Here is a 25,535-nt window from a genome sequence, read left to right as displayed (position 1 = left end):
CATCAAGTCATGCAGTATGATGGTGAGTATGAGGTGAGGTGGGGTTGGGGGGGGGGGGGGGGGGGGGGGGGTAACCTGGACACGAGGCTGCTCCCGCTGTCGGCCGAGGAGTTGGAGGTGTCCATGCCGTAGATCTTGCGCAGCTTGGGCCGCGCACGCTCGCTGGTTTTGGGAATGCACTCGGGCATGCCGTCCAGGTCGTCCAGGGTGGACTGGCGGGACAGCATGGTGGCCTCCGTGTACCCGCTGGTGTGGACAGAGAGATGGTACGGGAAGGGGATGATGAACCGTCATGTTAGCTCAGCGGGGCTAACATGTCATACAATATACAGTATATTGTATGTGTACGACACAGCGTGAAATCATGAGGTCCCCCCAACCCGGTCGCGATACACAAACACACAAACAGAGTCACCGGAACGGTTCGGTCTCTAGCGGCGGGGTATGAGGGGATCTGAAACGAATGGTACAAAGTCCATTCTGTGGCGGCTCAGTCCTGTGTAGCTAGGCAGATTGAGCACGTCATGTGTCATTCTCCAGTGGAAAATCCTCGCAGCAGAGGTACAAACTCATGCCTCTCAGAGACATCGGAATGTTGACTAATAGGACTGGGAGAGCACAAATCCGTGTGAATGCAGATTTCACGTTTTTTGTTTGCATTGTTATATGTACTTTACTAATACTAATATGATTAGTTATCGAATTAACCTAATATTTGTGTCAGTCTTCCTAAATGAAGCATCTGATTTGTGTAATCCAATATTGTGTGTGTGTGTGTGTGTGTGTGTGTGTGTGTGTGTGTGTGTGTGTGTGTGTGTGTCTGTGTATGTACGTGCATGTTAGCGTGGGTGCACGGATGGATGGATGGACGGAGGGAAGTATGCATGCATGTATGCATGCATGTATGCTTGCATGAATGTTTATGTTTTGCATAGGCAGAGCCGGTGCGCTGCTCTCCCTCTACCTGGAGATGCTATCCCGGGAGGCCATGGAGTCCTGGCTCTCCATGCGGAAGCCCCCCTGCCTCCGTCTGGGGACCCTCTGGGAGCCCGAGTCGTCCTCGCTGAGCAGGTCCATGCTGGACTGTCGGGACATGTTGAGTCTCATGGCCTTCTGGTAGTACACGTGGATGTGGTCCCTGGACGGCACGTTTCCCTGGAGGAGAGACGTCCACACTGTTACAAGAGGCTCCTCCTCCATTGGCCTCCCCCTCGTGGAGAGAAACAAGCTAAAACCACATCCCCACTTTTTCTCTTTAGAGCCACATCTGAGTAGAAGGGTTATCCAACTCTGATTAATTGAGTGATTTGGGAGATGCATTTATGTGCTTTAAACACACAATCAAAAATGTGGTAGCTGAAAAAGAGTAGCAACAGAAATTGTTTAAGCGCTATGTGACCTAGTTTATCAGTAAAAGACGTCTTTAATTTCAAGACGATACAATAGCAATTGCTCACGATTTACAGTTGCCCATGGTTGTGCCACAAAACTGCTTGCAACTGACAACCGTTTGCAAAACAATCACAAGATAACGAAAGTTGAAGCCGTCTATGGCTAACACACTTTGTGTTGTCAGAGTTGTGGTCCACCTGCCATGTTTAAACACCTGGGTAGATACATAAACACCCTCAATACCTCCCAAAACCCCACTCTACGATCTAACAACGTAAACATCTCAGGACTCAAAGAAAACAGCCGCAGATGCAGTTCAGACAAGCGGCCACTTTCTCTGTGATGTTCCTAAACGGTCTCCTCTCTCAGCACAGATCTTTTTGATCCGAGGCGGGCCGTGAACGAGGCCGTGTGCACTACGTACCTTCTTGACCTCGCGCGTGAGCATGCAGCGCTCGATGCGCAGCACGGTGGAGATGTCAATGTGCTCCCGGCACATCTCGTTCATCCACTTGGTGAAGCTGTCCACGGTGGTCTGGCACAGCACCAGCGAGAACTTGATGATGTTGAACATGCGCTTGATGATGTTGTCTGTGGGAAAGGGGTCATGGTATGCCTTTATTTAGGCATATTTTGTGTTCATGCACGCTTTGCTTTTGAAATGTGAGTTAAGACTTGATAGAGCCGGGAATGTTACATTTGCAGTGACTACATATTGTGTTTTTTGGACTCCCTGACACATCAGAGACAGAAATAAAACCTCAAAACGGACATTCACGGCATAAAATGTAGCTTGCGTGTTGGCCTATCCCATGAGGTTTTCTTTGGTTTTCTGACTCAAGTAAATAGACAGATGTTATTGTCCCCGTGGCTACAGTTGTTATGGCAAAGGGAAACCAACAAACCTGGGCCTTCAGACTTCTTGCCGCCCTCATCTCCCCCTACGCCCTCCGGCAGGTCTCCTACTTCTATAGTCACATGACCTTTAAACATATACACAGAACACAGAATGTACGTGTTACAGTCAACGAGTCCACTACTGTCAAATAATCCATCAACTTTGTTTTGGTTCTGGAACCTACTCTCTTTCTTGCTTTTTCTGCTTCGTACTCCCTTGGTGTACTTCTTCCAGAACTTGCGCCTCTCTTTGCTCTTCTCCCTGAGGGCCGTCTTGGGGTCTGTGATCCAGGCATGGTAGAGGAACTGGTGGAAGACAGCAGAAGGACTTAACCGTTTGTTTGTACAGCAAACTGTAAAACAACTCAAAAAGGGGAGCGAAGGCAAACAAACGACAGTAATCATGCACACAAACACAACATCGTCTCAGGCAACACCGGTGCTTGTCATTGTCTTTCTCTGAGTTGTATATTTATTTGAATAAAGACGGGAACTTGAAACAAAAATGATCAGGAAAAAAAGACACGTACAGGGATCTGGTTCATGCTGACTTTAATCTGATCACTCAGGCATTTCTACATGCTTCAAAAGTTGCACTGTCCCTTTCCATTCCATGTTAACTTGTCTTAATGTCTTTTCCCTTTCAGGGCTCTCAGAAAAAATGTAAAACCCCGAGAACAACAAGGACACACCGGGTGATCTAAGCACCACGGCAGCCAGCCATTGTAGAAACCAAAAGTGAATTTTGAGGTGCGCTAATGTGGGATTCTTTGGATGAGGCGTCTGCCAAATGGGTCCTGCTGTGCTGCGCTTGTGCCTGTTCCCCCAACATTAGGTGAAATACGCCCCACAGTACTTTCAGACAAGGAGACAAAACACACGGGATGGAGAGGCAGCCTACGATGCATTGCACATTATCAAGCTGGCAGGACTTCACAGCAACACAGCACAGCGCTCAGGACTCTCTTGCTTAAATACCTTGCCTGCCTTCATTACATACTGCAGTACAGTTTTGGGCAGTTTGATAATAGACTTTGGCAATGCCAGCACAGCAGAGGCAAACTTTCCGATAGCACGCTACAGAGGGAAGGACCAGATAGAAGGAGGTTAGTAGAGAATCATCGTTAATGTGAAAAACAGTGAGTTAGTGAGTGAGTACAATTCAACAGTGCACAGACCAAGACAAGCCTTTATCGAATAAACATGTTAGGTTGTTAGTCATTGAGTTGTTCTCGAAATGTGTATGAAGCTTATAAGGTTAACCGAACACGTGATTAGGGGGTCAGACATCTGGGCTCCCGGAAGCTCACCTGAAACGCTGACTTCCTAGGAGGGTCCTCCTCGGTTTTGTCCTCCTCTTCCTCCTCTTCCTCACTGTCAGTTTCAAACAAGTAATAATCTCCACTTCGCACCACTGAGGAGCAAGGGGCAAAGCACAGTTAAACCCAGCTGAGGCAAGAGGAACACTATGTCACACCATGAGCAGCATCACAACATTCCTGCCTAGGTACACACTTGAAAACCAAAGACAGGACGAATGGCTGCCTTTTCCTTCATGGAAGAGTGTGACGGCCGATCCGACGAAACAACATCCAAGGCCTTAACCTTTACACAGCCTTACATCCTCTGACACGTGACACACACCAAACCCGACCCGACAGCCGAGACACGATGGACACCGTTTCAAAACTCCCAAGCGTTATGAGATGATGACGTTGGAAGAAGATGGACAGGGCCAAAGGAAAATAATCAACAGATCGTATGGGTTGATGGAACTCTAGGTTTTTGCGAGCAGAGGCGCTACCAGCTCAACGAACACAACAAAAAGTGCAAACACTGGAGACATAATTTTTTTGGTGGTGGTTAGTTTGGAGAGCACACGGCTCTTAGAGCGAGCCGAGTGGCAGAGCGGTTAAGGTGTAGCTCTTCAGGTGTGAGTTGTGTGACACCGTGCGTCCTTGAACAGAAAAGTCAGAACGGAGGGATGGGGGGAGGGGGGGGGGAAGGGGGTGGGGGATGGGGGCAGGAGGTGTGCTGGGGAAATATATACAGATGACAAGGTTGGCTCCCAAATGCCGTGGAGAGGGGAAATGATCACACTACTTGGTAAAAAAAAAAAAATGCTATGTGAGAGTGCATTGTACTAGAATGTGCAGACATGGGTTCAAACCAACAGGCCATCAGCAAAGCAGACGCACACATGAAGAAAGGTGGAGGAATTGGATTTTTTTCCCTTCTTTTCGAACCATTGATTTAACGTTTGACTGGAATGGTTCGACGTGTGCTTTGACACCTGTTGGGTGATCATGTCTACATGCAAAGAATGAGTCCGTCACCCTTTGTCTTGTGTTCAGAGAAAGGCTGGGGGGTGCTTCATCTCTTTGCATCTAAAATGTGTTACAGCTGAGTGATTCCCTACTGTGGGCTCCTAAGGAAAGGGAAGACCAGTGTGTATACCAAAAGCTTCTGCAACAGGTCTCCCACACCTTAGGTCGTTTTCTTATTGGTTCCTGTCTGTTTACGGCCGCCATAGACCAACAGTGACACAGAGGTCCAGAGTTAACCCTTTTTGACTGCGCTTCTTTGGTTGAATCCAATTACAATGAGAGCTGTTGAAGAAATGGGTCCCTAAACAGAGGCAGAGAAGGACCAAGGTCTGGGAGGAGCTTTTGGTATAGCAGAGGTTTCCTCAGAGCCCCGGGTCAGAGTGGGAATCCTCAAAGAGTTCTGATCAAGGACACAAGGGCCAATCAGAGTGGAAGAAAGGAGAGGGGGGAGGGGCCAACCTACTAGAAGCATGGTCGACCCACGGCCTCCACCACTGCTTTTTTTTGGTCTTGGCTTTCGTTCGCTCTGCTCCTAAAAATTCCACAAATAGATCAATGCAACATTTCATAGATAAATCAGTCAAGACATTGTATTATCTTTTTTTTTTCAAGAAGTTGCTCTTTTAGAATCAAAGGCAGAGATTATAAAGTAGAACTAAAGAGCATGAATTGACCAAAAGGAGCTAAAATGTAACCTAAAAAGCCTAATGTAATGTATTGATTAAAAGGAGCATAAATTGAACATAAGGAGCAAAAACTGATTCCGTAAGAACAGCAAAATTTGAAAGTAAAAATCATGCTTGAAAATGAACCTTACTTTTCTTTTTTACCACAATTACAGTCTATAGAGCTTGGTTAGGGCTTCCATCTATAGATGTCTTACAACACAACACGTGCCCTTACCTTTCTTCACCAAGAGCTTTCTCTGAAACCTGTAAACCCTCACCCCTCTCTCCCATTTAACCACACAACAGCTCATCCTAAACGGTCACTAGAGGGGCCATGGTGGCGGCCTTCATCGTACCGTCATCCTCTTCCTCTGGCGGCACCAGGTTCTGGCCCTCGCCAGACTCCTGGGTCATGCTCAGCATCTTCTCCTTGCCCCGCTTGAACTTCTGCTGCCTCATCTTGATGCGGTCCATCCTGATGGGAACAGAGGGTGACAGGGCGATGGATACCAGCCCTGGACTGTAAGTGCATGAGCACTCACAACATATTGCTTCATCCTTTAGAAAACCCAAAAGCTGGCAACACTTTATGAAATGCATGTAATTTCTGCCAAAAATGGTGGTTTCAAACACGGCACATTACCAACTTTTTATAATCTTTGGTATTCAGTATCTTAATTTGGCTTAAAATGTGCTGCGCTATGTTTCGCTGGTGATGTAAATGATAAATACTTTTTGTTTCTGTTGGAGCTAATGTTCGGGAGTGGACAAAGACGCCGCGCCCAAACGCCAACCTAATCAAAACAAAAATCAGGGATCCATATGGAAATTAGGATGGGGGTCCCATTATGTTACTGTGGAGTGCTCATTAGAGGGGGCCAGTGGAGGTTAATGCAACGAGTGAGTACTCCTTCCGAGGTAAGCGCAAGTGATAGAAGTACATTATCACATTAGAAGTACATTATGCATTATAATGAGCTGGCTTCCCAGAAGAGCTTTAACCAGTCACCAGTTTTACTCCAGGGACGAAGTTTGAGGTTAACACACTTCTTCAAAAAGACATTGTTCACCTGGTTAAATTGTTGCTAGACTACAGGCCTTCATAAAGGTGAATTAAATCTAATCCAATCGAGTAAATAGCAAACATCAAGGATATCTACGATATTGTCAGCAATGTTTGAAGTGCAAAGCAAATTCAACACAAGATGGGCAGTCGTGTTTCTCCCAAACCGTGCCGATGTGAAGCATGTGTCTGAGTGGTATGGAGTTGGTGTTCTCACTGTCTCTTCAGCTGCTCCATGGACCTGTGCTCCTCGTCCAGCCTGGCCCTCACTGCCTTCACGATGGTGGCCTGGAACAGCTCCGCCCCCCTGGGACGCACAACACAAGCACGACGCACAACCGTTCAACCGTACACGTCTCCACATGCAGACAATACGGAAGGGAAAAAGAAGGCATGCATTGGGAGATTTGGCTCCGATCCCACGTTGTTTAAAGGGGATCCAACCCCTTAAAGGCAACTTTTAAAAAATGTATTAAAATAATTTTGAGGTGACATATTATACCACCACGTGTGAGTGGGATTCACCGTTACAAGCCCTTTTGAAAATCTGCCTCTTCTGACATCACAAGTGGGCGTGTCCACCTAGATGTATGATATCTAGGCTGACACGCCCATTTGTCACATAATATGTCACCCTATGTCACCCTTAACACCGGCTTTAAAAAAAACACCCCTGCACAGGTGTGTCAAATTAACGCTTCCTCAGCAGGGGAGTGGGTAACCACATCAGCCATGGACAAGAGGTAACGAACACAATAGCATGGGTCAAACCTCCTCTAATGCAAAGTGATCTACAACTAGTGTTGGGGTTTAGTTGTCCTTGAGGCGACATGCCCAGGGGTGGGGAGACCCAGAGTCGAGGGGGGGGGGGGGGGGGGGTCTACCTGGAGGCGAGGATCTGCGAGGCACGGATGTCGGCCACCACATGCAAGAAGTAGTAGCTCATGAAGACGCGGCGCTGCAGCAGCAGGAAGGCGAAGCAGATGCTGTCCCAGATGATGCCCGCCTCGTCTTTGGGGAGCTCGCACCGGTCCTCTATCGCTGAAGGAGGGGGGGGAGGTAGACACAGTGTTAGAGTACCACCTGGATCAATAGGGATGTGAAAGTCGGGAAGGGCCTCGTTACATTACAGCACATGATTATACTTGGTATACGCCAACACGTTACCAACAGCACTGCTGACACCATGCAGATTGTCTTTGCTTCAAAGTTACCAGGGTTGAAGGGGTTGTTAGTAACGTATAGGTGTGTACCACGTACCGAGCATTGGCAAAGAAAACGCCTGCTCAGTACATCATACTGCGATGTAAAGAGGCTCTCCCTGACTTCTTCTCCGGCCTGATGTCAGGTTTTTTCTGTTTTTATTGGAATCTGTGCATTGCCACGTGGCCCTTTCCAAACGATGCATTTACGACGATATTGAACCACCCTAAAACAGCACCTGTGCCCTGGAGCAGTACGGCAAATTGATTTCTCCCAGCGTTGAAATGGAAGAGTGAATCGACCTGGGAGGGAGCTAAAGTGAAGAGGAACAACAACGCCGGGGAGGACAACATATAGTGGGTGTGTGGAGCCTGCGCGGGGTTGGATTTCTTTCCTTGTTAAATACCTGACTTTCTATGGTCGATACTATTTCATCAGGACCAACTACAAAGCTAATGTAGTTCTAGTTATTTTTCTTGCTGTGGGTGAATCAGATTGTTTTGTTGAATTGGGACCTCTCTGGAATGATTTTGTTCACCAAATCAAATCACCCACGCTGGGAGCCGAAACGAAAGGCACGGAGATAGAGAGAGGCCAAACGCTCAGAGGCAAAGTGGGATGGAGTCGTGCGTCTCACCCAGGTGGTCCTGTTTGGGATTCACATTGTACTCCTTGATGGTGCAGGCCAGGCTCAGCAGCTGGATCAACCAGCAGTGGTTCACGAGCAGAGTGTTGATGTAGCCGCAAGCAAGGATCTAGATTCGAACAACAGCATGGGACATACATTATCATATAAAGTATCACTTTCTGTGGACCCAGAAAAATAAATCTCAAAGATAAAATTTTTATTCTTCTTGGCATCACCTTTGACAATAAGTATCATCCAATCGCCCACCCAATCATATCATCGCCATTGACCCATTTCGTAAAAAATCATAATACTGCAAAAACAAGGGCTTTCATCGGCGGGCCCTATCACCATTGTGTTACCTCATTCGGCAATGGATAGTGACTTAATATACCACCAGGTGTGAGTGTGATTAGCCATTACAAGCCGTTTTGAAAATCTGCCTCGTCTGACATCACAAGTGGGCGTGTCCACCTAGATGTATGACGGATAGATGAGCAACGTTTGCTACAGTCCACTGGGTAGGCTGGTAGACTGATCTATCCAGCACACATCTAGGTGGACACGCCCACTTGTGATGTCCGAAGAGGCTGATTTTCGAAACGGCTTGTAATGGCTAATCACACTCACACCTGCTGGTACATTATGTCACCTTTAAAAACTGTAATTACTTCATCTTAAAACATAAAATGCATTGTGACCTTGCACCATGCAAAAAAACTTAAAAAGTAACAGAAAAAGGTTGCCCGACGTTGTAAACTCACCGACAGGATGTTCTTCATGGTGATGACGAAGACATTGTAGGCAATAAGGATGTCCCATAAGCGGAGGATCTTTTTGATTGGCTTGAGCAGCAGCTCACCCCCGAAAAGCAGGAAGTAGAAGCAGGCCACCAGGTAGCCCATGCAGAAGACACTGATGCGCGTGGTGCCCGTGAAGAAGAGGATGGTGAGGACGAACCAGAACAGGTAGCTGAACATGGTCACCTTCAGCATGTCCAGGTATGACCTGGAGGCAGGAGAGGTTGTCAGCCAGGGGTGAGGGGTCACACGGTGAATGTTTAAGCCCTGACCTCGGCTTAGGACGTCCTGACGCTGGAGTCAACTGTCAGTAACATTTAGCACAGGGAAAACCAACCATGTGATGAACAAAATAAGACATTACATTTTCTTTAATGGATGCAGTGTTTGCAAACCCGGATATTATGCAGGAAATATATATGACCAAATATGTCATGTAAACGTTTGAAAGTCACAGACAATTCTTCTTTTTTTTAACTTTCACAGGGTTACAAACACTATCTGGCTGCCTGACCGGTTCCTCCAGCAGATACATTCACTGCTCGTCTGACCAGCTGACTGAATGCACAGTGCCTATGCAGCGTGTCTACACAGGGCTTCTATGGTACTTTGCTGCGCAACTAATCCGCCCATCAATCACGGCGACTGAATTAGACGCAGGCTTGACTGAGGCGCGGGGAGCGACGTCTGAAACGTGATCCCTGTCGCTCAAAGCTCAGGTACTCCTCAGAACACTAGGGCGTAGAACGCCGGCCCTCCCCATGTGAGCGCATCAATGGTTACGAACCCCCATTTGCTTCACATGGGCCAACGTAAGTTATGGATCGTGTTTTGCCCTCATGTGAGAACAGCAGCAACATAAACAGAGGCAGCAGCAGCAGCTCAGAGCGGCCATTAGCACAAAGGGCGCAGGAAGAAAGGTGGGATAGGAAGTAGCGTGCGCTAATAACCCTGCGGTTTGCCGGCGGAAAAAAAAGGTTGGAAGGCTAAGGCTGTTAAGGAGGAGGAGGAGGATGAGGAGGAAGAGGAGGTGGGGGGGGGGCTCTGATGATGAAGTGTGTTCGGACAGGACGGCGGTGTACGTTGTGATGGGCCGGAATAGCTGAGTGAGTGTCCTTCTTCATCAGCAAGGGGGCTAGGGGGGCAGGGTGGGGGGACGGGAGATCAGGGCGCTGGGTGAATACCTCTTCCCTACTTGAAAGCTATTTATTGAGTTAGAGTACAGGGCAAAAGCGTCTGAGTCGCCGAGTGACGGACAGAGTGTTTTTGGTGGATTATGGATTTATCTCTCAACTGCCCCCCTCCCCATCCCTTGCTTCCTCCTCCCTGTGAGTCCGTAATTTGATCCTGGAGGGGAAACAAGTGAAATAAGTGCAGCGCTGGCTGCACTGCGGACGGCGTGGGCCGGAGCGCCAATCTCTTTCTCTGGACTTGGTGGGGCAGGGGGGTGGGGGGGCTGTGTTGATGGACACAGAGTGCGTTAATAAAAGACTTGCCCACTCTGCACATCAAAACAGTGGGATGATGAGAAGAGCACAACGAATCAATGCCTGCAGGTCAGCGGTGCTTCGCTGACGGTTCCGTTGCCCTGAGCCTGAGATTATCGCTCCCTTCCTTGCCCACTTCTTTCTTCCTAATGAAGAGGGAGGTTCAAACTAACGGTGTATAAATCGTAACACAAACTTCACCAACCGGGGCACCCCGTCGTCCTTTCAGCGGTGTGAGAGCCAAACAAGAGCCACTGCCGTCAATGTTTTTTACGTTTGCCGTTATTTCACCAAAAGGTGAGAAACACTCCTGTGTGTACTACCGCCTCTAGAGTTACACAGGAAACGGCTTCCTCTAGCAGGAATGTCCGAGCACATCAGTAAGTCAGGGCGCCGCATACTTCAGCCATTGGGAGAAGGAAATAATAATCCTTTGAGTCTAAGGAGCAGGGAGTGCAGGAGAGTGAGGAATCATTTATCCACTGTAAGGCACCCAGCTCAACGTAACCCTGCCCTGGCCTCAGGGAGCACGCGCGTGGGAGCCTGAAGGAAGGCAGCCCGGAGGGGGGTGTCTACCTGCAGTGGATGAAGTCGGGGACGGGGTTGTGCACGCTGAAGGTGGCGGCGTCCAGGTCGCGGCAGATCTCCACGTTGTCCCCCGCCATGAGGCGCACGGCCGCCTTGTTCTCGTCGTCAAACACCTGCCTCTGGAGGGAGGCGCACAGCAGCAGCATGAAGTCATCTGGGAGAGGAGGAGAGGAGGAGAGGAGGAGGAGGAGGAGGAGAGGAGGAGGAGAGGCATGGTGAGGAGAGGAGGACAGAGGAGCAGCGGTGGAGAGGCAAGGTGAGGGGAGGAGAGAGGAGAGGAGTTGGAGAGGCATGGTGAGGAGAGGAGGAGGGGAGAGGAGCGGCAGTGAAGAGGCAAGGAGAAGGAGAGAAGAGAGGAGCTCGAGAGGCAACGTGGAGAAGGGGTGATGAATGGCAAGGAGAGGAGAGGAGGACAGAGGAGAGGAGGTGGAGAGGCAAGGCGGAGTGGAGGAGGAGTGGAAAAGGAGGAGAGAAGAGAAGAGGAGGAGAAGAGATACAAATAGAAAGAAGGAGAACAGAGGAGAGGAGAGCATCTTCCTCATTAACTTGACCCTCAAACACACATTCTGTCAGAAAACCTGGCATGAGACATCCATTGATAAAGTAAAACCTGTCTGCAGTATATAGACTATAGAGGCCCAGAACAACCAGAAATATACGTACAGAACAGGAACATTGGGTTGGGCTTTGTGTGGAAATCAGGAATATAGAGCCACTTCACCACGTTCGACTCTGTGTTAGAATTGGGGAACCTCCAAGGGTAGTCTGTAAGAAATCAAACACAAAAGGAGCAGCAAATATTAGATTAGCTCAAACAGTAGATTAGCTCTGTCAACTTTTTCCAGTCTATTGTTATTGTTCAGCCTCTGTATGTACAATCCAACAGTCACCTAGAAATAATCAGGGAGAACAGGGAGCACAACGCAACATAACAACAGTCCCTTCTGATTATGTAAACTCTGAACCTTATATTCTCTCAGATTGAACCCCTGTATCGTATTGTTCACCACACCGACGCCTGACATTCAGCTGTACCTTTGCAGGCGGCGGGGGGGATCCCCACGCACATGAAGTACTGGAAGGTGATCATGCAGGCCAGGAAGCAGCAGTACTTGGGCCAGATCTCAGCGATGGCCTTCCTCCGGCGGCGATACATGACCACGGTGAGGGCGAAGGCGTGCAGCATGGCGTAGAAATCCATGCGCTGGCCGATCACGTTGACCACCAGCAGTAGACACGTCTGGGGGAGCGACGTGACGCACAACCACCAGCCGCAAAACAAAAGACACAAAGCAGAGGAGACGTGTGTGAGTGATGAGAGAGACAAGAGAGAGACAAGAGCCAAGAGAGAGAGTATATAAATATAAGACATCGATAGAATGAAGAAAATCCATTTGGCTATTATTTGTGACCCTGAATCCCGACCCTTCACTATGAATACGTTCTAGAAAATGTTTTGATGTTCATTATTCATTTGGATATAATGACCAGGATGTAATTAGAGACATTCAATGTTATTCTTCCTCGTGTTATTCTTCATCACAAAATGAAAACGATCCAAGATGATATCTAAATTACATTTTTTGTAGGATGATTTATATTATCGACATTAAACAAGATAAATATAACACACAAACATTTTCCAGCTCCTGGTTTCCCCCCCCCCCCCCGCCCCCCACCCCGTTATTCCGCAATAATTCCACGTGGAAAACACAGATTATCAAGGCTATGCTGACCACAGACAATCCCTGATCGTCACCATGGTGGTGAGCACCACAGGTAAACATAGCATAAGGCTAAGCGTTCCCAGTGAGTCCGTCTACGTATCCCCTGCACGGAAACACTGGGAAGAGCGTTAACAGGCCCCGTTGACAGTTTCGACGTCCGTGGTTCTCCCGGCGTACCTCCAGTCCGAACTTGTAGAAGAAGTAGTTGACGAAGTACTTGACGAAGTTGATGATGCCGTGGTCCAGGTGCTGCCGTGTGATGCCATGGAAGATGATCCGGGCGGCGGGAGGGGTCAGCTTGTTGCGGAGCCGGTAGTACTGCTGGTGGCGGTAGATGGTCACCTCGAACGCCAAGATGGCCAGCATCAACAAGTTGTTCTGACACACGACACATCAGCGGAAATAGTAAAATAGAGGAACTTCACGCAGAAACGTTGTGTGGATCCCTGATTGTTTTTTTCTGGCGGATCCAAATCACTTCAGAGGGGGGTGAATTCAGGCATGGCCATTATGTACGTTTGTGGTCATGGGAATTATTTGAGCAACAGTTTGATTGGTAACCTTGACATGCAAAGCTTTTCATTCATGCACCACAGACCTGATCCCATACATATGTATTTTGTTTTGAACATATCCCATACACAAACGTTTTTACTTTCCATGCAATTTCTAACACATTTTTTACATAACACCCTTGCATGCATCTCCCCCTCACAGTAAGACCAGTGCTTACCCTCAGGTATTCCAACAGGGGTTCGGACTTCATGAGGCCCACCCAGTTGGCTGGATCCACCGGCTCTTTATAAAGCACAGACTCACTCGTCAATTCTTCTATCATTTTGGGTTTGTAGCCTGCTGGCTGTGGATAGAGGAGGGGTGTCAGCAACAGTTAGTGAGTCACCTACGGCATACATTCAATAAAACTATAGACACCAATGATATGAAGTCACGAGATTACATTCGGAATGACCATTCTCTATCGATTCTTGTGGTTCACATCAGAGATTGAGTTAAAAAAGACGAAGGCAGTGATAGTGTGTCAGCTCACCAGGCTGCAGTTGCTGGAGTAGACATGCGGCTCTATGGACTTCAGCTGGTACAACATTTTACAGATGACGATGACGCACGTCCACACGGTGCAGATGCTGGAGGCGATGGGGCGGATCTGGGTGAAGGGCAGGGCGAAGGCCCAGGACGCCAAGAACACCGAGTTGAACAGAGACACCTGACAGGGAGACAACGCACACACACACACACACACACACACACATACATACACGCACAACCACACAGACACTCTTTATGTCGGTACACCACACTGGTTTTAAACAGAAGCTGGCCCATTCCGTACCGCTGCTGGCTTGGCTTTCAGACCTCTGCGGTTCAAATCAATGCAGATGAAGCTGATTCAGCACAATGAATAATACACATCACATAGTGCTGTGCAAAACAAAGCAGGCAAGCAAATCCCTTCCCAGGTTTTTATGTCAAATTAAAAGGGAGGCAGGGTGCTACTGTGAGTTAGGGGGGGGCTTTAATGCGTCACGTGACGTGTTGTTGATGTTACACGGAAATGCTTCCACGCCCATGTGTCTCAGGGTGAAACAACTGTCAAAGAATGGACAGGAAGCTGTTTGGTGAGACCAGCCCTTATTTGGCAAGAAAGATACCGGCTGCTGATTGAGTCACCATTCGACAGAATCTCTTCAACTCCGCTATTCCAGATAAAACATTCATTGTGTGGCTGTGGTCCCGGCTGTCGTGCTGCGTACCTCTTTGATGGAGACCAGGATGATGTAGCAGGACACGATCTTGATGATGTGGATCTCCAGCAGCCACCAAATGAAGAGCTGCAGCTTGTGGAAGTACTCCAGGAACTTGAGGAACAGCACCGTGAGCCGGTCCACCACCAGGTGCCATTTGTTCTTCAGGTCTGAAGCGGCGGGAGCAGGGAGCATACGTTACGTTTCACACACACACACCAGAGGAGCACTGGGGAGGAGGCACACCGACACCATAACCTTGGTATGGATTGGGCTAAAAGGAAACATCTATATATTATTTCCTTTTAGGGAAAAAAAATACATTCATAAACAGACACAAAGATTCATTTTCTGTCTTTGTAAAGATGTTTACATACATATAAGTTATCCAAGACTCAACATCGTAAAAGGGCTTGTTTTCCAACCGCCTAGAGTCTGTGAAACATATACCTAAATCTTGCACTGATGCCTTGGACTAACAAACTGATGTCTAAACAACCACCAAGTTTAGAGCATTTATTTATTTATTGTGTCTGTTTTACGGCGGCTATGCGTTCTCATGGTTCATAGTGGCATTGTTGTTTGAATAAAGGTCTGGGTGCAAGTGCGTATCCCGCGTAGCTCACAGCTCATTACAAACTGACGGGAGCTTTCTGACGGGAGCTTATGTTTCGCACTTGGGTCATTTGGTGTAATGTACACAAACGCTAGTTAGATTTACAACGGCTCTTAATGTCTGTGAATCCCACTAATGAATGACGCAGGCCAGTGGCTCTCTGACTACCAGCAGAACAATGGCACGGGCAACAGAGAAAACTCAAGAAAACTAAATACAGGAGCTAGGGTCACGTTCGGGGTGTCGGAACAGAGGGCTGGAGATGAACGGCCGTTGGCGTCCGAACCTGCACCACGGCATATTTTATGACACTGCTTCAGGTAATTAATGGGCTGGTGGGTGAGACTGCAGACATCAGATACTTGAGCGCCAAGGGGAACACTGGCGCCTTTTGACTAATGTGACCTGCAGCTTATAGATGAGTGAGGCCGCATAGAAAATAAATGCTTAGGACAGTGCGTTGCCGTGCAAACTGCTGTTGCCTGGAGAGAAGCACAAAACACCCGCCGCCAAACAGTGTCCAGTGTGAAACATCAAAATAAGAGCCCTGGCGGGGAAAATCAAGCACATCATGACTTCTTCTGTGAGTGTAAAATGAAACTATAGCAGTGGCAGAGTCCCAGTGGAGTCATCTTTTGGTGAAAACATGATGAAATCCTGACGGATTGCGAATGTTGCCATGTAAGATAGCTACTACTAATACTCTACTGCTCCTCCAAATCCCTTCTGTATGTGTCGCCAAAGGGCCATGTATACACTTCATCAATAGACTGCATCTCTTCCCTGTGGTCGACTATCAAGACACCCGCCTGTTCTCCGTCCAGGCTGCCGTTAGACTCAGACCTAGTTTATGCGTCCCACGCAAATAAACACCGTTCTTCTAGTGTCCGAGTCGGCGTGGACGCGTCTCATCGTCCGTCACCGTGCTCTGCGTACCGGAGCTATGGTCGGTGCTGGTCTCAGTGGTGGCGCCCCCGGTGCTGCAGCGCTGGCTCCCCTCGCTGCCCGACCGCCGCTGCTTCTCCAGGGGGTAGCTGCCGGGCCCCGCCGACGCGTCCTCCTCCTCCGTGGACGTCACCACCACCAGCATCTCCTCGGGCACCCCGCCCACCCTCTCCTCGGTGCTCCGTAGGGAGGGCTCGTCCACCGAGCTGGAGCTGAACAGGGTGAGGTCTGCCAGGCTGCCGTCTGGATGCACCAGCCTGGGACGTCAGCCGGTGTGTGTGTGGGGGGGGGGGGGGGAAGAGGGGGAGGTGAGGGAGGTGGAAGTGGATGGGGGGGGGAGAACACGGATCAAGTAAGTAAGTAAACAGCGTGTTATTCGAGTCGGCAATGTATGGAAACGATTGCGCGCGAGAGGCACAGGAAATGGCCAAATGACAAAATGACAAAATGACATTTGCATGCCACAAAATGGCATGCAAATGGGAACCCCATGCACGCGCGCACACACATATACACACACACACAGACAGGCAAACACACCAAAACAGACAAGTCAAACACACACATACACAGACACAAACACAGCCACAGACAATCCGATACACACACACACACACACACAAACAAACGGTGAGGCCAGACGTCGCCCAGAAGTTACAGACGTCTTCCAAGCAATGGGATGGGACTAATCAGCGGTAATTTCCATTAACCAAACGGCAGAGAGACATTATACCAAGCAGTCTGATCAATAGGCAATGCACATTAAATAAACATCACGTGTAAGGGTTTCAGAGGGCTGCTGTTGTTTGTCTTAAAGTGGACAAATGATAACAGGCAGGGGGATGGGGAGGGGCAGAGGAGGAGCGGGATGAGGGCAGCTACGCCAACAGGTTTTTCCTAGACGATGGGGTTGCTGTGGGAAACCCGAGGGTGGAGCTTGATGCATGATGTGGCTGCATGTCAGGGGTTAAGTACTGTCTCATTGATCGGGCGGTGCAGCGAACTTACTTGCTCGACTGCGTAGAGATTTTTTGCTTGATGCTGCTCGGGACAATACAAGTTACACAGAAGCCACGGCGGACAGTGAACAGAGAAAACAACAATGTCAGGCTGCTCAGATCATCCGTTAAATTAACCCTCTTTCCGTGGTGCTGCAGGACCCCGAGGACAACGTGTGCAGGTGAAGGGAACGGGGTTATTCGAGGGGAGAAGAGTAAAGGAGAGGACGGAGGAGAGAGAGGGGAGGAAAGGAGAAGAGAGTTGGGGGAGGAGAAGAGAGGAAGGGAGTGCGATGCAGAGTGTGGAAGTTATATGACACGTTATTTGTTTCAGGGGTAATCAGATCTGGGTACGACATGCTTGGTGGTTGCTCAGGGGTCGGGGTTTAACCATTTGAAAGACTTCTTTTTTGGAGGTTTGAGGTTAGGTTTGATGGTCGCACGCTTCAATAGCAGAGGGGGCTTCAGGCAAAAATATAGACTAAAAGTATCCAGAAACTTTTTCTTAAATTGACCACAAGTGTGTCAGCAAAAAGTCGCTCTGTGACCACTGCAGGCTTTGGAGATTTTAGAACAAAACAATAATTCATCATAAGAGCAACCAGGATGGGGCAGTACTGCGGTGGCGGACAGGGGGGGGGGTTCTGGTATCCAAGAGAGAAGGGATGGGGGAGTAGGGGGGCAATGGATCTCAGGATGGATGGGGAGGGACGGATTGGGATGGATGCTTCAGGAAGCGAGCACGATACCCACCTATTCATGATCACATAGACACGGCCATTGACTTTAGCATGGCTGAGAGAGGATGGATGGAGTGGACGTGAGAGGAGAAAGGGGACGATGGAGGGGACACACACACACACACAGACAGAGAGAGGAGCAGAGAGGATGTGTAAGCTGGCAGGCAAAAAGCTCACGGGAGCACCAATGGACAACAAGTCAACACATCACAACACCAACACCAGCACACTGCAGTCACCGATGAACAATGAGAAGCGACACGGAACAAACAGCATGACACAGAAGCGACCACATCGACCAATCGCCGAATGAAGGTGTGTGAGCAAGCGGGCAGGCCGTCTGTTTGAGTTTGAAGAGGTGTGGAGGTTTCAACCTCCTGTCCCTTTTTTATTTTTTTTTAAGCGGCTCTTCAAGAAGTCTTCAAAACACATTTCAGTTGGACGAAAATATATTTAAACACTTTAATACGGGCACAACCCTGGAAGATAAGCACTCTGCTGGAGTAATTATCACCACCCTAAATCCAAAAACGGTGGTTTCAAACCAAGCGTGTTGTGGATCTCTCCCAGATGTATCCACCAGTCTCCAACCCTTTCTCTAACACACCTGTAGATGGTGCTTTCCTCCTTGGCCACCAGGGCCTGCAGGTCTGTGAGCTGGAGGAAGCGGTCGTGGAAGTAGTGCAGGTGGAGGATGCAGACCAGCAGGAAGGAGGCAGGGATGAAGATGCGACTGAAGAGCTCGGGCACAGAGAAGCTCTCCAGGCCCAGATCCTCCAGCCTGGGGAGAGGGAGACACAGAGAGGGAAAGGGAGAGAGAGACACAGAGAGAAAGGGAGAGAGACACAGAGAGGGAAAGGGAGAGACACAGAGAGAGAAAGGGAGAGAGACTCAGAGAAAGGGAGAGAGACACAGAGAGAAAGGGAGAGAGACACAGAAAGGGAGAGAGACACACAGAGAAAGGGAGAGAGACACACACAGAGAGACAGCAAGAGAGACACACAGAGAGAAAGGGGGAGAGACACACAGAGAAAGGGAGAGAGACACACAGAGAGAAATATAGATACATTTCATTGGAAACTTGTCTCTGTCCACTCTAGGATAAATAAACAAAAAACAAACATTTATTAAACAAAACAAAACAACATACACAACAACGTTACAACAATATGGGTGAGAGAGGGAGATCGAGAGAGAGCGAGAGAAGATAGGAGAGAAATACAGACAGGAGTAGAGGGAGGAAGAGAGTAAGGAATTGAGTGGGAGAGACAAAAGACAGACAGAGAGGGCGAAGACAGAGCGAGAGAAAGCGGGGGGGGAGAGGTTCACTGCTCACTGCTCTTCCTCCATGCCAGTCAAGCTTTTCCAGAAGGGCGGAGAGGTGTCGAACTGGAAGGTGTAGACCAGGATGAGGACCAGCATGGTGTACATCACCACTGACATCCAGAAGTACTTGAGAGCCCTCCTCCACCACTCGTAGTGCACCTGAGTGGGGAGAAGAGGGGCAGGCAGGCAGGCAGGCTGGTTATCATGGGTACATTGTGCTTGGGAATATAGGGTTGAAAAAAAAAGAAAAAAAATCAACCCAGAGGGATATGTGATATGACCTGCTGGCCTGGTTCCCGTGGAAACGGGGAACATTAATATAACGGGACGGGGCATAAAGCAGTCCTAAAGCATCGTGGGAGGGAGAAGGCTGGATCGGGGGTCACTTTATGACACCGCTAAAACTAGTCAGCAGATTTCTACACTGGGAAATTGGATTCTTTACTGTGTGTGTGTATTTGTGCGTGCGTGTGTGTCTGTGTGTGTGTGTGCGTATGTGTATACCTGTGTCTATGCCTGTGTTTATGTGTGTGTGCATATGCGCACGTGTGTGTGAGTCTTCTTGTCGAGTGTGCGTGTGCGTGCGTGGATGTGCATAAACGCCATAGAAGAGCACACTGATGTGTGCTCGTAATCTGTGTTTGTGCACGTGTGTAAATCTGGTTTGTCCTTGCACCTCAAATGCCACGGCCGCCGCCGGGCCATGTGGCGTGGCGTGCGACCATTGCCTACCTGGTAGAGGGCGACGCAGGACAGGAACATCATCATGTAGATGATCTTGTACATGACGATGCGGCCCTCGAAGCTGACGAAGAAGAACATGCCGCTGCAGATGTAGAGCCAGTACTTGACCAGCAGGGCCATGATCAGGCTGCCCAGTACCTGCACCACGTCCGGCTCCCCTCCTTCCCCCTCCTCCTCCGATGACCTCCGCTCCTCCTCTTCTGCTCCAAAAACAGCAAGGCCAGCAACAGCATCTCGGTTACAACAGTCGACCACACCACTGCACTGCACTGCACTGCACCGCGATGACTAACACTGAGTTACTCATTAAGACTCATTAAGTAATAATGAATAAAAAGTTGTCAACTGTGGAGCAGGTGCGGGGAGGGAAGAAAAGGCGGGAACGCTGCACAGCCCAGCCGTCTCCTCCAATCCTCGTCACCTCCCCCCTCCCCCCCACCCTGGCCCCTAGTTTATTTGCAACTCGGCAGTATTCAATCACACTTCATTAATTGTGGCACAGCGAGACTGAGGAGAGGAGTGGGGTCTAATCTACGGCAAGCTTCAAGAGTCACGTTCTGCTCAACAGAACCCAGGGGTTACAAAGTGTTTTTTTGGAGAGAAATGCTGAATAAATGCATCATGTTTTCAAACTACTTCAAATAAATGTGATTTCAATAACCCAATGAATCGTGATTATGATTTTTTTCCATAATCGAGCGGCCCTACATTGAGTGTGATCCGGCTGAACCGTGGTAGTGAAAGTGGTGGTGCTCACCCTTGGTCTTGTCCTGGTCCACCACCACGTCGGACAGAGCCGCATCCGGACGGCTCATCTTCTCCTGCCGCTCCATCAGCGTCTGCCTCAGCAGCAGCCAGAAGCTCAGCAGACACAGCATCTGGAGAGGTACAGCATGGCGTCACAGTTTGTGTGTTTATAGCAAATGCAGCTACACACACACGGAAACACGCATACACACACCACACACACAGGTACACCTAAACACTTCCCTACATACCGTCGCCTACGCACCGAAACAAATACAGACCTCAACCCATCGAACCAGACCCACCTAACCAGGTCCACCCAGACCCATATACACACACACACGTACACACACTCAATGGAAATATAATAGATTGTGTGGCGACGGCGATACTAAACAGACCCTGGTATCACCTCTGTCCTGCTCTGACTGCAAGACAGGAAGTGACATCAGGGACTTGGGTGAGATAGACTGTTTTTTTTCACTTTCATTTTCCACCCAGACTTTGAAATACCAACTCTGTTGTCAGTTAATTGTTTGAACTGCATGGACCATGAAACACTATTGCCGCATCTCGGTTAAGCTGGTAGTGGTGGTGGTGGTGTTGGAGGAGGGTGGGGTCTGTACATTGTTTGGATGACTGAGTCGGCATACCTTGGTCCACAGCTCGCTGAAGGGCACGTTTCCCTTGAGGAAGAAGCCTGGCACCTTATCCAGGACCTCGAAGCTCCAGATGTACTGCAGTACCAGCAGCAGGTTGCCGTACATCACCATGAAGGGCGAGGTGATCATGGCGTAGCGCCGGCGGTCGCGCACCATCCACAGAATGCACGACCACAGGAGGAAGACGAACGTCAGCCAGCTGACGTAGGTGATGCTCCAGGCCTGGAGGTGGAGATCACAGCGCAACATGACGTGTTTATACCGGGAGGAAACGGGCTGCCATCGGGACACTTGAGTAGCGCTTGGGATTCATGAGGCCTGTAACCCTCAGGTTACAATGCGTGGCCAGGATGTGGGATGTTTCCTACCATTATATACAGACATACAGACATAATTTGGGTCATCAATGTTCTTACAAGTCAAAGACAGTGGGGAAGGATTTTCCCCTCAATATTATCATAAGAATGCAATGCTCAGAGTGCTATGATCTTCTCTATACTCCAAATCTAAACTCTTCAGCTAAACTCACAAGTTCGAGGAAACAAGAGACACAAATATTTAAATATTTAAAAATGAATAAAGACTATGGACTTAAGTTATCAAACAGCGAGAATTGCATATGCCAGCTCTATTTTTCATAAACATAAAGCTTATCCATATACAGGTCTTGATAAGACCTCTTGCCGTATTCATTCCCAGGATCCAAATCATGTTTTACCCTTCAAAGGCTCCCTCTTCTCCCATCTCTCCCCACTCATTTCCCAGCCGACCCTCGCTCACCATCATGGCGATGAGAGCGCAGATGTAGCTCTGCTTCATGATGAAACGGAAGACGGTGACCACAGCACTGGCCTTCTCCCCGTCCCCGTCCTCCTGCGCCGTCGTCTCCTCCTCCTCTCCATCCTTCTTCCCTCCCTCCATACCCATTTCAGAGGGCAGCCTCACTTCGTACACACATTCGTGCTTTGTCTCTGAAATCACAGGCACACATGACGGCACAAGGCTTTGGGTGTGTGGGTGTGTGTGTGTGTGTGTGTGTGTGTGTGTGTGTGTGTGTGTGTGACGACTTTTTGTATATCACACAATCATTTCATAAATAATATAGAGCGCCAAGACAAATAATGCAAATTGCATTATTTGGTGACATGGCATAGGAACATAATCTGTTAAATGACATTGCAAAGTTAGTTTTATTATTATTCCCAAAGAAAAGCTGTATTCATATTGGTCCAGCATACCCCCTATGAAGCTGATGGAACAACCGATGCTCTATCGTCTCACCTGGGTCTGGATTGAACGTGGACTGGTCCATTTTGTAGTGCGGGGTGGAGTAGAGATCCACACTGACCGGTCCATTATCAGTGGTGGTGAATTCAAAAGAGTTCTCGTTGGGACCCTGCAGTGCATCACGCAGACATTTAGAGTAGGACGCAATACGAGGCTCTATGGAACCATCTCCACATGCACATCACAATGCATTTACATCCATGATATCAGCATGCTTGCATTTGTCTGACACTTTAAAGCGGCTATTAGCAATGTTGGCTCGCCACACTTCGTTTTGATTAATTTGTATTTTGATTAAGTCTCATGGTTATCATATCAAACCAACACATGAAAAACATGACTCTATCAGAACACATTTTTGTCAAAAGTGCGGCAGACAAAAGTTGCTGATTATTGCTTTAGTTGCAAAGATGGGAAAGACCAGGTTCAGAAAGTCAAATAATATACTAATTTGTGTCAAATGGTCGGTTGGTTGTTCACGATCTAATCCTGATGACTCAACTCCACAAACATCTGGAGAACATCTATCTAACTATCAGAACCTGGATGCTCCACATCTGCAGAGGAAGGACATCCCACTAGTTTGAGGGACTTTCTTTTCTTTAGCGCAGGGCTTAAGTGTTCTTTCCACGACACTTAAGGGCATGCACCCTGATGGTAAAGACGGTGACCATAGACGTGTCAAACGCTTCAGCCCTGGGCTAAATGTGATGCTGCAGGGGAGAATCCAGCTAGCCACAGGCAGACTCTACACCTCAGGGTTCAAGAGGACAGAGAGCATGAGAAGGAGATAGAGAGGGATGAGTAGAGGACAAGGGGGTGTCTCAATTTTATTATTTTATCTAAGGATGCAGGGTGGGTTTGGTGGGTGGTTGGGTGGGGTGGGTTTTGTTTAGTTACAGTGGTTCCCACCTCAGATATGCTGTAGTCCTGTGTGGGCAGCAGCTTGTGTGGGGGAGGGAGGGGAAGGGGGGGGGGGGGGGGGGGGGGAGCAGACGGGGCGTGGTGTGTGTGTTATTGATGAGTTGCTGCTGTACTCACACACACATAGAGAGAGAGCGAGAGAGCAGGAGACACAGAGAGGTGGACAGAGACATAAAGAGAGAGAGCTAGAGAGGGTAAGAGAGACAGAGAGACAGAGAAAGGGACAGAGAGAAAAGAGATAGAGAGACTGAGCAAGAGAGGGACAGGGAGAGTGGTAGACAGAGACAAACACAGAAATAGAGACAGACAGAGAGAGATGCAGAGAGCACTTCAGAGACAGCGAGACAGAGACAGCGAAACAGAGACAGCGAAACAGAGAGAGAGACAGCAAGACAGAGACAGAGACAGAGACAGAGACAGAGAGACCTCTGTCTGTTCTTTATAGGCTCTGACAAGCAGCAACAAAGCCTAAACTGCACTGTTGTGCAAAAACCATGCCCATCATTCATCAGTGTCTGGCCACCTTAAAAAAAAAGATGCTTTGTAAACCACGAAGGGGCTGCTGGCACAGACAGGGATATATGGACATAGTTATGGGAATAATGCAGCTGTGTGTGTGTGTGTGTATATGTGTGTGTGTTTGTGTGCGTGCATGTGCATGTGGGTGCGCGTGTGTGTGTGTTTGTGTGTATGTGTGTGTGCATGTTAACGTGCACGTGTTTGTGTGTGTGCAGTCATTGCAGCTGAAATCTATCCAATAAGGCAGCACAGTTGTCGCTATAATGGAGCTGAGATCCGAGGCACAAGCAGGGAAAACAATCGCCAGGCAAAAGCTATGAAAATGTGATTCATCCGGTCTAATAAAACCTATCAAGCAGTTCATTGTCGTTCATTTTTTTGATGCTCCCAGGACTTTTTTCTAGGACCGTTTGGCCGGTCCGGCTCATCACCATCACAATAAAGCTGCCACTATAGAACACTGTGCTGGACTGGCTGCAGGTGAGGCTGCGGTTGGGGTTCTGCCACCCCGGTCGGCCTACCTCCCTCTCATCCGTGGCACGGCTGGTGAGCCGCCAGATATGCCTCCTCCTCTCTGCCGAGCTGCTCGTCCCGTTGCCGATCAGCTCCTCCTTCTCCTCCCCCTCGGCCTCCTCCTTGTCCTGTGTAAACAGAGATAGCCGCTGGGTTGACGTAGGCATATCTCCTCCTTTGATCGTTTCTTCTTCTTCTTCTGCGTGTCCCAGTGGACACTTGGCTCGGTCTTCCGTCCGGGGAGGGGGGGGGGGGGGGGGGGGGGGGGGGGTAGGGGGAGTGACTCAGCTGCTGGAGGAGCGTACTTGTCACACTTGTTTTTGTTTCAGAGTATTGTGTACTGCTCGCAATTGCAACTTCACCGTTGCAACAAACTTGACTCAAGATGAATCATTTTTTCGCAACAAATCACTTCTCAATAAACTCAATAAAAGTCTGTTTCCTGTTGTGGTAGGGCAAACATGAAATACAAAACGGATGCTGTAGCAGCGGCCTTTAGTTGGAGATACAATCAGACAACCCAATAGCCGTGGTTGGTTCTGGACCACAGCTTACCCAGGCAGACCAAATCTGTCGTCCTCGCAAAAAGTACATTACAATCACAACTGAATTGGTGTTGTAGTGTAAGGTAAGCAAATAAAAAAATAAAAACACTCTCACACACTTTGGTGTATGGTGTAGGGTGTATATGTGTGAGTGTGTTGGGTTGGGGGGGAGGCGGTCGATAATGCATACAGGCCTCATCCCAGGTCTTTAATGGTTGACAAGAGTATATTGACCCATCTATAAAAACCCTCTAATCTATAACTCCATTATGTTGGGTCTTAGCCTTGGGGTCTGATAAAGCCTGGCACCCTGCAGGCCTCTTTATGGTCACGATCCTGGACTATATGGGGACAAAGACCTTATCAAGCTTCTAATTCAACATCCCTCTGTGATAGTCTATGAGGAGGACTTCACAACATTGTTGT

The 25,535-nt window shown here is 48.7% G+C and overlaps 1 protein-coding gene across 2 annotated transcripts in view; it reads right to left on the bottom strand.

The window, feature by feature from the left end:
* piezo2b (piezo-type mechanosensitive ion channel component 2b) overlaps positions 1-25,535 on the bottom strand; it is a 71,667-nt gene that overhangs the window by 14,174 nt on the left and 31,958 nt on the right. For both annotated transcript variants that reach the window (XM_084481275.1, XM_084481276.1), the window contains exons 9-36: positions 24,573-24,692; positions 22,603-22,717; positions 22,102-22,292; positions 21,313-21,543; positions 20,670-20,790; positions 19,901-20,112; positions 19,179-19,327; positions 18,450-18,623; positions 16,096-16,361; positions 14,553-14,713; positions 13,829-14,005; positions 13,514-13,639; positions 12,958-13,158; positions 12,089-12,293; positions 11,717-11,818; positions 11,042-11,207; positions 8,943-9,186; positions 8,188-8,305; positions 7,232-7,388; positions 6,565-6,654; positions 5,641-5,759; positions 5,080-5,148; positions 3,600-3,703; positions 2,475-2,595; positions 2,298-2,375; positions 1,817-1,983; positions 965-1,155; positions 76-246 (exon numbers count right to left, since the gene is read on the bottom strand). In XM_084481275.1, coding sequence (XP_084337401.1) covers positions 76-246; positions 965-1,155; positions 1,817-1,983; positions 2,298-2,375; positions 2,475-2,595; positions 3,600-3,703; positions 5,080-5,148; positions 5,641-5,759; positions 6,565-6,654; positions 7,232-7,388; positions 8,188-8,305; positions 8,943-9,186; positions 11,042-11,207; positions 11,717-11,818; positions 12,089-12,293; positions 12,958-13,158; positions 13,514-13,639; positions 13,829-14,005; positions 14,553-14,713; positions 16,096-16,361; positions 18,450-18,623; positions 19,179-19,327; positions 19,901-20,112; positions 20,670-20,790; positions 21,313-21,543; positions 22,102-22,292; positions 22,603-22,717; positions 24,573-24,692 — 4,346 coding nt within the window. The remainder of the gene's footprint in view (positions 1-75; positions 247-964; positions 1,156-1,816; positions 1,984-2,297; positions 2,376-2,474; positions 2,596-3,599; positions 3,704-5,079; positions 5,149-5,640; positions 5,760-6,564; positions 6,655-7,231; positions 7,389-8,187; positions 8,306-8,942; positions 9,187-11,041; positions 11,208-11,716; positions 11,819-12,088; positions 12,294-12,957; positions 13,159-13,513; positions 13,640-13,828; positions 14,006-14,552; positions 14,714-16,095; positions 16,362-18,449; positions 18,624-19,178; positions 19,328-19,900; positions 20,113-20,669; positions 20,791-21,312; positions 21,544-22,101; positions 22,293-22,602; positions 22,718-24,572; positions 24,693-25,535) is intronic.

The sequence above is a fragment of the Micromesistius poutassou genome (assembly GCF_964030765.1).
Source record: "Micromesistius poutassou genome assembly, chromosome: 16".
NCBI classification, from domain to species: domain Eukaryota; kingdom Metazoa; phylum Chordata; class Actinopteri; order Gadiformes; family Gadidae; genus Micromesistius; species Micromesistius poutassou.
This window is presented reverse-complemented; position numbering and strand designations above follow the sequence as displayed.